Raw genomic sequence first — 14207 nt, forward strand, 5'->3', positions numbered from 1 at the left:
CGTCCAATAGTGGATCTATATTTTCGGATAGCACTGACACCGTAAGAATTGTAATAATCCATTTACATATCCATATACAAGACTTATAACTAATTTAATATATAAATAAAGATATTGATTCCCAAAACCATAATTCCTAATGAATTTTTTACAGTTTTCCATGTTAATTTGAAATAGAATAACAAATAAAATTACGAATTATATGAACAGCCAGAAATCTTTTGTTAAACATCAAGTACAGTCGGTGCAAAAAATTTCGGGCACCCTCCTATTAAGAACATAATCTCATTAGACTGTAATGGCATATTACAACCTGGCGAGGTCCGGGTGTATTTATGAACATCGCGATGTGGGAATTTTGTACTCTTCACGATAAAGCTTTTAGCCGTTGGAAAGTTCACGAGAATAACGCCGTTCTCATTACTTTCGTTATGCAGACTTTCATTCCTAATAATCAGTTTGAAAATGTCCTTTCGTTCTACCTTCGCATTGAAATCCCCTAAGAGTTAATATGGTATCGCGGGAGTTGATCAAATACCCGTTCTACTACTTCGTAAAAACTGTCTTTTATATTGTCATCCTTATCTTCTGTTGGTGCATGTACATTTTAAAACAATATCACACCACTGATATTAAGAGTAATAAACGAAAGTCTATCATTAACAAATTCAACCCGTTTAATTGCTAGTATTAAGCGAATTGAAATTGAAGTGCTGTTTGTGTGGTTATATACGGAATAAAATTACAAAAGTTTACAATTATTACTAGAAATTAATGCTGACGCCTATTTCAAACATTTTAAAGACAGGTAGTTTTTAATATATTGATATTTTATTTCTTATCGATAGTATGAAACAGTGTAAATTTTCGTAACTGTTCTCCAAATGGATACAACCAAAGGTAGTTTTGTTAAGTTTAACAAAAAGTCTCTTGAAACAACTTTTATTTATAAAAGGTAACGTAATGATCGTTTTTGGCTGTTGCAATGGTCTACCGAAGGAGCTTGATAAGAATTCAGCCTAGCGTAACAACAAAAGCTGCTTCTGTTATATGAAAAAAGAGGTAAAAGTTTGGTATGGTGAGTGTAGGGGTGCCGAATTCTACTTCGCCCCGGGCATTGAAATCTCTAGCTATAGCTCTGGCTAGCTACGACGTTATTTATGATAAATTATTTCAATTTGACTTTGATAATTACGTTTGTTCACTTTCACAAATCAGGGAGCTTCTTCACTTATAACCCTTTATACAAAAAGGAGGTTTAAAAATCTACAATGTGGGTTATAGGCTAGCAGTTCAAAATCGACCTATTATTTTAAATTAAAAAAAGCTTTTTTCTGAATGCCATATAGCCTTTTTTTCTTTACAAATTCTTCGCAACACTGGTGCTAAAGAATGAACCCGATTGAGCTATTCCGTTCATATAAGATAGAGTACAATTTGTTATGACTAAACATACATTTATGTGGAAAAAGGAACGGTACAGGTACCACGATATCGAACAAAGCACCCATCATTTCGTTTATAAGGCTTTACCCCAAAGCACTTACGCCCTTTGATAAAGATTTTGGGCATTTTAGAAATATGATAATTGCTAAAGCTTTTATTTAAATTGAAGCACACACCACAAACAACTCAATTTCCAATACACATTTAACATAAATACCTTTATAATCAGCACTATATTATAAATTTCTATACCAACATTAAACATTCAAATAACAATAAATATTTTTAAAAAATGTATAATTTTTACGCAACATCTACACAGAGAAATTCAACTTCATTGCTGGCATACTTCTTTTTTCTTTGCTTGATAACGTCCGCTTCCATATTGTGCAATAACGAGTTTAACAATAACTAATTGTGTTAATAAAGTATTCATTCTACATAAGATATGCATTCAGTTATGCACAAAACCTTAGTACAGATAATAAATTACAAACAAAACTTATTTTATGTGCAATTGGTCTATGCAATAAAACTAAACAAAGAAACTGAAAACGTAATCTTTCTGCAGCCGTATACCAATACTACATTACTTTGTAGAATATAATATTTTTCAATATCTTATTTTCACAATAGAGTCTACAAATTCCTCAAGTTTCCTTCCCGTACTTTATATTTCTTAACGAAAAACTAGTGTCTGCTTTTTCTTCATGCAGTAGAATCTCTTCACTAACAACACAAAATATTTTTTGTGGTAGGCAAGGAAAGGTATGTGATAAGTAATTTAATCAAGTCTATTATTATTTAACTATTAAAAAAAAACTTTTCAAAAGTATCAATTACTAGAATAATAGTACACTTTCAATAGACTATAATATAAATGATATTCAGAATCAAATCTTACATTCCCTTTGACATCCATCAACCACATTTCTTTTTTCATTCTTTTGATTTTTGTTTCTTTATTACAAGTAGTACTTGTATAACTGTTAGAAAAATGTGGCAATGTTAGCAGTAAGAGTGTCGCCGTTAGAACACTAACAACAATCGATACAGACTGCTGTTTATCAAAGCATGTTGCACGCAAAAATGTATAAAATAAATAAACAGTTCGTTCCAGAAAAAATATACAATTATTAGTTATTATTTAAAAAGGAACGACTTACTCTCCAACGCCACAATAAAGTTTCTTCCTATATTCTCAAAAACTACACATGAGGATTTACAATTATTGCCCTTCCATACAAAGCAATTCTGCTGCGCCACCGACTTGCACTACTAATGTGAACGGAATAGAAACCAAGCAACTGATAGCAAACACCGATACCTTTTTTTTTTTTTTTTTTAATCTTTCAACGCACATGTATTTTCTCTGTATTGGGACGATGTTGCCAGGACACAATAAATATATAGCACCTAGGCTACTAGGCTATATTAGACATAGATCTATGGCTTTAATTCAAATCACAGTAGGGGCACGGTGGGTCAGTGGTAGAGCCTTACCTCTGGTGGGCAAGGTCCCTGGTTCGATCCCAAACCAAGTAAGTTTGGAGTGCATAGCACCGTGTCCGTGGGTTGTCTCGAGGTACTCCCTTTCCTTCCACATTCTTATTCTACCATTTCTTTCATCATCATTCATTTGCTTTCATAGTCGTCCCTTTAGACTAACAGGCATACTGTTAAACTGAAAGATTTCATTTCATGTTTCAAACCATAGTACCTTCCACTGATAATCAAACCCGGTCTTCTGCGTATGCAACGAAGTTCTAACCACTTAGCCAGAAGGAATCCTAACATATATGTTTTGTCAACCTCTTTACTCCGCCCTCCCTTTATTTCAACCTTTACTTCTTTCCTTAGTGATTTAATAATAATAATAATAATAATAATAATAATAATAATAATAATAATAATAATAATAATAATAATAATAATAATAATAATAATAATAATAATAATATACATCCCGAAATGCTTCATCTGGCAAATAGGGGTGACTGGAAATGGAATTATCAATATACAAAGAGCAAAACACAATAGACGACCAGTTAGCTTTCATGGGTACTTTGTACGTTACAGAAGGATCAGGATCAGAAAGGTAATTTGAAAGATTGTAATAATATAAAGAAGTAGAAAGAGCGTTCACCTCTGGTGCATGGGGTCCCTGGATCGATCCCAGCTCGCGCCAAATGAACTTTGTGGTAGACAAACACCGTGTGCGTGGGTTTCCTCGGGGTTCTCCCGTTTCCTCCCACTGTCTTCATTCCACCATTTTATTCAGTTCTGATCATCACTGTCCCCTTCAGCCTAGCCGGCATAATCGTAGGACGTTAAACTCAAATATTTCATTTCATAAAGAAGTAGGCAATAATCTGTTCCTAGTATCTATGCGTTTATCGCAGGAACAATACAAAAGTCTATAGTTGTTTCAAGACACTCGAGAACTGCAGTATGTTGTGTAAAATAAGGTAAATTTTACGCGATAAATAATTGTGCATTTTCGTTTGTGATCACTAATTTAAGTTGTTTTTTTTTTAAAAAAAAAAAAAGATACATTGACAATCTTGTGCGGTGACGGCCGTTGCTATGTTCCCATACGAAAGCATAAATTTAACACAATGCTCCTTCACAAGTGGCGGATACTAGCTGTGAGAGTTGCTAGTAGACGATGACGAACTGTTTTAATGGAAGCAACTCAGGTTGCTTCGTATGAAAGCTCCAATTTAAAGCAATGTTTCATAAGCAGTGGATCGACTCGGTCTCGCAACTCAGTGGCCGTGTATGAAAGATATCTTACTCGTACCATTTCGCTCAGCTCGATTATATCTATTTATTGGTTATATATATCATATAATTTACATATTTTTAAACGTTTTATTATAATAAATGTGTACCGGTAAATAAATGTATACCGGTAGTGAAATAATAAATGTTTGTAAGAAAATAACATGTTTTTTAAGCTACGGTGATCAGACGTCCCATTGTAGCCAGAGTAAATTTTCACTATTTTGTTAAAATAACTGTGTACAGAGCTAATTTTAGTACCAATGATTATCGAGAATTTTGGTCGTGCCTGGAATTGGCTGTTGGCATTATATAAGAAATGTTACTTGTGTATTATGTAATTTGAAAACGTTCCAGGTGCTGAAAATACAATCTATAAATTTAACTCTTCCGCCTTCCGATGCATATATGTACCGTTTCTGCAAGTTAAGATTCCGGTCATCTTACAAGGTGAAGGCACACTTTGGTAAGTGAACTTCAGGGCCATTTTTTGCGAGGTGGTAGTGCACATTTAAAGAGTTAATATTACAAACTGGGAGAGCAGAATGGTCAAAAATGACGGAGAAAAGCCGTCAAACCTTTTTTCTCGTTCTCGTTCGAGTGAAACCTTTTTTCTCGTTCTCGTTCGAGTCAAACTTTTTTTCCTTTTTTTTTTTTTTGCTTCAATCAATAAAGTAGGCATTTCTAACTAAAAGCAAAATATAATTCACCATATGTTTATAATACAAATTTTCAGTCACTTGTAAATTCTTCTGATATTCCATGTTAACTAAGAACAAAATTTAATCTCTTCCGTAAATATTATTGTTACTGCAGTCGTTGTGTGAAAAATGTTCTTGAAGCTTCGTGCCTACATCTGTTGAGTGTGACTGTTACAAGGGAAATGAGGGGAAAATCTACTTTCTTTATAGCAACATCCAGTATTAGCAAAGGGGATTTCCCCCCTCAACTCCTTTGTAAATCGCACACTGTCAACAGATGTAGACACGAAACGTCAAGAACATTTATTACACAACGATTGTCGTCAAGGGCACCGATCATGGGGAGCCCGTCCCCCGCAGGCTCATGTGGGCCCCATGTATTTTTATGAATATGTATTTTCATATGTATTTTTATTGTTACATGTATTGTTGTATGTATTTTTATGAATGGGCCTCCCAAATTTACAGAGATATCGGCACCGTTGACTGTCGTAACCATAATACAACTCGTGATATCAGTATATTTACAGAATAGATTAAATTTTCTTGCTAGTTAACATGGACCATTGAAAGATTTTACAAGTGATTTTAAATTTTCTATTGTTTTATTCATTATAAACATATGGTGAATTAATATTTTACTTATAGTTACAAATGCCTACTTTATTGGTTGAAGCAAAAAACAAGAAGAAAATTTTTGACTTTAACAAAAATCGAACCCGAGACCCTTTGCACTTGAGTCGCTGACTCTTCTCATTCTGCCACGCCGTCACTTCATAAATTTGCCATCGTACGATATATGCGGCGAGTAGAAAACTTTAGGACTTTTTTTCGTCATTTTTGCCCATTGCGCTCTCCCAGTTTGTAATATTAACTCTTTAAATGTGCACTACTACTTCGCAAAAAATGGCCCTGAAGTTCACTTACCAAAGTGTGCCTTCTCGTTGTTAGTTCAAGCCTAGTTTTGTGGAAGTCACTTTATTGCTCCAGGCAATACCGTAGCAAGAGTTCTTGTATTGTTTGAGGATGAAGAAGGAAAGTGGTGACTGGACACAAGTTTTATAACATACAGATACAATACGAAATATTCGTTCTAATATTGCATCTACGGATTGACATTTAATTTTCCTCTACATTATGACAAGAGATCCATTTGGAAAATTGCCCTTGGTTTGACACAGGATTATCATCGTTTTCGATAGTATTTCCGTAGGTTATCGACAAAACTTTCCCCAAGCAATCAACCTTTCTTCAATAAGGCCTTAAAATGTGTAATTATTGAGGTATAAAAATGTCAAGGGACAGTAATCTTATTCTTGATAAAGCTGGGAAAGTATTATAATCTTTGAAAATCAAAATTTCAATGTAGCCTATTTACACGACCTCCTACTATCAAACAAACAAAGAAAACTATTTGAACAACCATCAATTTGTCATTTCCTCCAATCAGCGTTCCGCAAGTACAGAGATCTAGAGACATCATCGTTCAATATATCAGGAATGAATTTTTTACTTAAAGTTTATAACAGTTTTGGCAGTTTGCGTCTATATCAATAAATAAATGCATTTACTGAACATGGAAAAAAATGTCGTATTTGCGTTTAAATCGTTGTAACGTTTCTGATCATACATCTTAAGTAATAATTTCATTAAACACTATAATACGACATTATCCGCTTTTCTCTAAAAAATAATCAAGAAAAATAGTTGGTTAATAATAAGCTCAAATAAGTCGTGACGACTATTTGGATTGTGTTTATGTTCTTTGATTCTTCATTAATAACTACGATATTATATGATTCAGGATTCATTTTCAAAATTGAATTACCACACTGTTTATAGAATTAAATTTATCGAAGGTACTGTTGATAGTGGTTATTGTCTTGCAAAAACTGTTATGAAATCTGTCCCGTATCTGAAAGTAAGAGTTTCTATATGATACTTGTATTTTGTAAAAACAAGATGAAATGTTTAACGATGTATGATAATTGGATGTAGGTGTTTTGAAATATATTTTTGCTTAGTGCATTGATTCGAATAAATTAATTCTTAAATATTGTAAGAAAAAAAAATTAGGTGATTATATGTAGTCTTCTGTGGCCTTGAGAGAAAGCAGAATAAAGTTTAAAAGATGCTAAATTAGTTCAGTTCTTGATGAATTCATTTGTAACAGTTCATGCCTGAGTGAACTTGCAGTGTAGAAGGACTGCACATTTAAGTAACAATCTGATATTAAAGTATAGTGTGTCTATAAAAGAACTCCGGAGTTTTGAGGCGAAATATTTTAATTAAGTAAAAAACGTACATACATGTGTTATACATGATTGGAAAGCTTACATTTTCAAGTTTTGTTTTTAACAATTTAATAAAGTTCAATATGAGCCTCGCCGGGGTTTTGAGGCAAAATAAGAAAAAAACGTACATTTGCGAGTGTGTGAGGCACTGGACGCTCGGCTCGGCAACAGTTGGATTGGAAGAGAGGGACCTTTCCATGGCCTCGAAGGAGCCCTGATATGACTCCATTGGACTTTTTCTTCTGGGGGCATATCAAGAATCTTGTGTATGCAGAGAAAATTCGTAATGTTCGCCATCTCACCGAACGAATACTGATTCACTGACTACCGCAGCTGCTACGTCGTCTCAAGGTCAACGCTCCGCAGCGCTGCGACCTGTTGATAAAAACATTTCCAATTAGTATGACTAAAACTTTTTGAGCTAGTCATTTCAGAGAAATTAACTAAAATTTGCTCTCTTTTATCGTTAATAAGATATGAATTTTTAAAACACCGGAGTTCTTTTATAAACACCCTGTATAGCAGGTACTAGTACAAATTTTCGCTGTAAAAGTGCAAAAATGTTAATACTTTCATTTTAATGTGTAGTATAAGTGTTGCAATGCTTCTCTCTAAACCATTCTATAGCGAGCCCTTTTGCACATTTTAACGAAGGTTTTTGAAACAATTTCGCATTGATTGTCACAGTGATTAACTGAACCTTCTTCTCCAGCTAATATGACAAAACACTAGAGAAAATTGGTATCACATTGCATGATCTCGATAACTAAATTAGATCTTTATGCAATTTGTTTCCGTTAAACTTGCTCCACATTCAATAGGATTTCTTAATAATAACGCATGTTTCGTCTATATAACCCACCATTAATACTAATTACAAAGATTCTGTAAGATTCATGTGTAGTGTTGGAACCTGTTTAAATAATAGAATTAATAGATTCACGTGTTGTGTACAAAAGCGTTTCAAAATTTTATAGTTATGCTATTGAATATAATACTGGAATTAAAGTTAAAATAGAACATAAACATAACGTACTTTTTGCTGAAACGTTAAATTTATGCCAAAACACTACTTTTTGTTTGTTTCCTGTATATACTACAAATAAGTGGTCGTTATATGATTTAGAACTTGCATTTATACAAGAGTTGTATTCCATGTAAATATGAAATTCCTCTATGATATTTAATTGGATAATTTTTTTTGGACATCTGTATCTAAGACCTTTACAATTTCCAAGCAAACGCGAGGCTAACACACTCATATATATTTTGTGTGTTTGTGATTCAACTTTTAAACCCTAACGGATTTTATATGTATATGCTTTGGATATTATACGAAGTTGTATATGTGCATCTTGTACAGCCTAAGTGATGAAAACGAAAATTTAATTTTAGTGAAGTAAATAAAACTTCCCTTCATCTTGTACGTACAAAGCGAACTTGTTTAACAGTGTATTTAAGTGAAATAAAATACACTATTTGAACATGGTTTCCTTACGTGTTTTGCAGATGTCGTTCAAAGAAGAATGAAGATATTATACATTCTCATGTTGTTTCGGCTGCCATTGGTATCCAGAACATGTAATCGTGGCCAAAGAGGTAAGAGAATGATGATGGAAGAAATAAAAACAAATTAACTCGAGTCGAAATAACCATTAGGCTCTATTGCTAATACTGGCGCCTGAGCCGTCGGCTCGCTGTACACTACAATTTAAAATCATGCTTAATTCAGAGCTCTAATCCTTTACATTTAGCTTTTTTCTGCTTTTACACTGTTAATTTTCCCGCCAACTAATTTGCAGTTATACAAATGTCAATGCTCAAATTTAAATATAACCCTTGTCCTATATTGAAATACAGTAATTAAATTGAAATAATTAATTTATAAGCTGCAATTAAAACGTCCCAATAGCTTTATATCAGTAAATTTCTCTCACGCAGCGTCATGTATCGGTATAACTGTTTATTATAGGATTTAGCGTGTCACACTCAGATGTTTCCTGTTTAAAAGTAGGGTCTCTCACACTATATGCCTAGTCCAGTGGTTCTCAACCATTTTTAACTGACGACACACTATCATGAACATCCAGGACTTTGCGACACACTTGTTTGATACTTTTATTAAAATAATAATAATAATAATAATAATAATAATAATAATAATAATAATAATAATAATAATAATAATAATAATAATAATAATAATAATAATAATAATAATAATATGTAGTATAACAATGAAACCAATTAGTTTTTATAATGACTATTATGTAGTACTGAGCATTATTGCTGCCGCTGGAGCTGTTGACTGGTACAGTTTGTCTCGATTTTTGCTAATCATTATTAAATTCTTTATGATTTTTAAATTCTAAAATTTCGGGGCACACCTTAGGGGACTGCGTGACACACCAATGTGTCGCGAGACATCGGTTGAGAAGCATTGGTGTAGTCCAGGGATTTTCATACTCCACTTTGCAGGAATTCGGGCTCCCCTGAGATCGATAGGGGGTATCGGAGTATTTTATGGGACTGAAAAGAATTAATAGTAAATAATATTGAATATATATTGAATATTGAATATATGAAATTATTTGAAACATGTATTATTATAAATATATTTCTTTTACTGAACTCGTATTTATTTAATGAGATGTTCTATAAGCGAGTAAATTATGTATAATTGTCTTTATATATTTTATGTTCTTCATATCCTTTGAGAAGTTAACATTATTCACACCTCTATTAATGTCTATATTACTTAATCCTATACTATTTACGCGCACATAATGCTTAACCCTTTCCCCTCGAATGCGGCGAGAGCCCCTACATTCGAGATTTTCCTTTCCGCTCGTATGTCGAGGCTACCCCGCACCACTGTTGCCAGACGAGTCAGCTGGATAAGCAGGAGATTCGAAGATAAAAAACAGGAGAAAGCAGTAGACACATACAGAGGTGGCGTTTGAATGTGAATCCGGGGGGGGGGTAATACTTTTGCCATTATTAAGGGGGCAGTAGTCAAAACAAGCAGTCCAGAATTCATTTCTGATGAACTACGTTGAGCAAATAAAAGGGAAATTCCCGATTTATATTAATATTATTTGATACACACATGTGTGAAGTAAAACGTAGTGAAAGAGCATGTAAATCTTACAGAAAGTCATAAAAACGCTAACCATAATGCGTATAGAAGATGACGTACAGTTGTATTCTTTGGATCCATATTATATACAGTAAAGCTCTATAACTATATGCTATATAGAGCTTTGTGTATTATAACAGAGAAATTTCGTCTTTTTATGTGAGGAAACATTGAAAATTCAATATTATTAATAATATATTTTTTCAACTTCTCGATGTAAGGAAAAAGCAGGAGATTGTTAACTTTTCATTTTCTTTCGCAGTAGATCAGTAGAACGTAGAAAAAGCAGGAGATCTCCTGCAAAATCAGTAGATCTGGCAACACTGCCCCGCACTAATTTTGACGCTTTAATTACTCACATGTTGACAGAGCCCCGCTTGTATGACTTAATCGACAATTTCTGCCATCTTTTGGCCGTCTATTCAACTCCTTAGATACCGATTTCAGTGGTAGTGGTAGCGAATATTTAGATAATTATAGTTTGAGTGAAGAAAGTAGTAGTAAATCTTCCGATTCCAATTAAAATGATGACCAAGTGACAGGTGATGTATTGACAAGGAACAATTGGACTCCCTATGGTAATAATGATGCAGATTTTCCAAAAATACCCTTCACAGCAAATTCCGAGTATAAACCACCAGTTGTTGGAAGACCAACTACAGAAATTGAATTTTTCCAATTATTTTTTAGTCACACTTTCCTTGAAGAAATTACAAATGAAACAAACAGGTATGCTAAGTCTAAGATACAAATGCTACTACAAAAAAAGGTCAATTTGGTCCACTTGGCATTACATGACAGTTCCTGAACTGAAGGCATTTTGGGTGTAATACTAAATATGTCACTAAATCCTAAACCAAATATACAAGATTACTTTTCAGAGGAATGGTTGGACAAAAGTTCATTTTATAAGGACATTTTCAACCACGATAGTTTCTTTTTAATTTTTTTGGATGCTTCACTTGTGCCCCCAGCACCTCAGATGCAACAAGGTGTTCGTGCAAGGGATTCAAAGATAATAAACATTGTGGAACATCTTGACAACAAGTTTAGGGAATTTTTGTACCAGGACAAAATGTAATCATTGATGAAAGTACAGTGGGGTTCAAAGGGAGAATAGTTTTTAAATGCTACAACCCACAGAAGCCAATCAAATGGGGACTACGAGCATTTGTATTGGCCGACTCAAGTACTGCGTATATCTCAAAATAAATCCAAGCTGTACAGCTTGCTGTGTCAAAACAAATTCGAGGGGAAAGGGTCAATTCTATAGCACTTAATCATTCAATAAAATTTTCATTAAGTTTATGGCATAGCATGTCTTCTTCCTGCAAGAATTTAACCTATTTATAAAGATGACTGATTTGAATAAAATGAAATGTTACACCACAGTATGATTAAAACAATTAATCTTCATATAATACACTTCATACAGGAATACTAGCTTGAAGTAGATTATTCGGCTTACAATTCGGTACGCACTTTAAGAATTAAAATCGCTTTATTTCTCTAGTTTTGTGAACATGTGAAGTGAAGAGTCACGACCATACGCAGAACTTTTATGCCTTTATGATTAGAGGGAAACTTCCACAATCTTGTGGTCATTTAAGATTTCTGCATCTTATAGTCCAAGGGTGGCCAATTTTTATAAGTTTGAAGGCTACTTTCCATGCTAGACCGAATCATTAAATAATAACAGTGATCAATACAGACAATATGACAAAGATTCCCGCTGGCTACCTCTCACGACTTGCTGGTCGACTAATTAACCAGGGTCGACGCGTTGGCCACCCCTGGTATTCCATATTATATTCGATAACATAATTAAATTCAACATTGCACAACAACACACACACGATGTTTTGTACATTATTATTATTATTATTATTATTATTATTATTATTATTATTATTATTATTATTATTATTATTATTATTATTATTTGTACTATGGAATTGCATATTAAGAAACTCATTGGGTAAATTTTGAGAGAAGGTTTTATTCCGCAAATTTTTGGCCAAACGAGATTTTGGTCCGCGAGGTTTTGGACGGCGATGTTTTGACCAGGCGAGATTTTGGGTGGCGAGGTTTTGGTCACGCGACATTTTGGGAGGCGAGGTTTTGGCCGCGCGAGGTTTTTGGCGCCGATGTTTCGGCCGCGAGATTTTGTGCGTATCCCTCAAAGCATTTGTCACGAAAAGAAAAAAGAAAAGAAAGAAAAAGATAAATGCAGGGAATAACAGCACAGCAACTGTTGGTTTCAGAAACTTTGTGCAGGCTTTAAAAATGCCGAAAATTAGCCAACATTCGATCTCATCGTCGGGTAATACGACAAACCATTGAGGAAAATCTATCCACCTGCACACGACGATTGTCAAAGCAAATAGCACGTCCCAGACCACTGTATTTTGTCGTTTACACTACCTCAGGAAAACAGTCAGGTACTTCTACATTGTGTCAAATAAATTGACTCATTAGTCCAGGAAAGTTAGACAAAAAAGAGGTCTATGTATGTAGAGGTATACGAGAAAATATGTAGAGGTAAACATTATTTGCTGTTTCAAGAGCTTTCTAAAGAGTCCCGTTACATTGCAGCATCTCTAACACTGACGGAGATATTCAATTTTATATGTAGCAAGCTGTAGTCTCTTTTTAAATTTATTGTGACGCTTTAGGTTTCAAAGACCAGTCTGTAGATGTAAGAGTTTACTGAAACCGACACAAAATTAGTAAATTTTCGTAACGTAGTAATAAGACCCTAATCAATATCCTCCAAAAGGCGGCGTCGCTGCTACAACGTTTGCGTCATCCAATATGGCGGCCACTTGTAATATGGCTGCCCCATATGAGGGTTTATAAATTAGGTCGTTCATTTCGAAAAAAACATGTTGAAAGTTGGTGGAAATATCCTGGGAATTGTTCCAATTAATATTCTGAAGGTCCTAAAGCATCCATTTTGGAAAAAATCTGCCATTTTGAAAAAAGACGCCATCTTGGCTATTAGCGTTTTGAGGTGTAGCTTTGGAAGTAGAAGTCCGATAAAGCTATTTCTCGGACCAAGTTAATATTTTTAGGCCAGATTACATAACTGAAAGCTTAACTTCAAATAAAAACAAAAACTTTACTACTTTGATTGAATTGTGTGCTGTGATAGCGAGCTTAAAAACAAAATTAAAAGTTTTTGTAAACATCGTTACAGTAGAATAATTAGAAGTAAATATGTAGATTGAAAATACTAACTAAAACGGAGTTTACTGGAACTATATATTAGTAATGTCCTAATTTTGAGTCACACATGATAGCCGAAAAACACTGATTGTACATACTTTTCTGTTATGGAAATCAGAGCATTCACAATTATGGTTATTGTATAACATTGTTGAAAATATTTGCATGTTACAACAGAATCTACTGTTTCATTGTCTTCAGCATCGTCAGAATGTGTTCGGTTCTGGCATCCGTGGCCGGCGGTGTATGCACACATACCAGTACATCGTAGATTACTTCTCAGGCACATGCAACTTGCTTCACATACAGATTTACAAATGCAGGAGATGATATGTAAGACATTGTCCGGTGCTGCATCTAGCATCTAGATCTTGATCTTCAACATCCAATCCCATGTTTCCTTTACACACAACTAAACCATCGAAAAGTGCAGATGGTCTAGCAGCCAGCTCGTACTTTATGTAACCTGCTAACTCCTCTTCACTGCGTACAACGCACAGAAGGCGATGGAAAAGCTGGTTTGGGTGTACTACAACGGATGTGTCTTTTATGCTAATCGTTCTGGCTACACTTGCAGCTTGTACTGTACCTTATCTCTTCGCTTCAGATGAACCT

At 34.1% G+C, this 14207-nt stretch overlaps 1 protein-coding gene across 1 annotated transcript in view; it reads left to right on the forward strand.

Annotated features, from left to right (window-relative positions):
* Positions 1-2088: 2088 nt before the first annotated feature.
* The window catches only part of LOC145662062 (uncharacterized), a 58112-nt gene continuing 45993 nt past the window's right edge, over positions 2089-14207 (forward strand). Inside the window, exons 1-2 of the mRNA XM_081727397.1 lie at positions 2089-2214; positions 8735-8824. Of these exons, the coding sequence (XP_081583523.1) occupies positions 8752-8824 (73 nt within the window). The 5' untranslated portion in view covers positions 2089-2214; positions 8735-8751. The remainder of the gene's footprint in view (positions 2215-8734; positions 8825-14207) is intronic.

This window comes from Thermobia domestica, chromosome 10 (genome assembly GCF_964235325.1).
Source record: "Thermobia domestica chromosome 10, izTheDome1.hap1.1, whole genome shotgun sequence".
Taxonomy (NCBI): Eukaryota; Metazoa; Arthropoda; class Insecta; order Zygentoma; family Lepismatidae; genus Thermobia; species Thermobia domestica.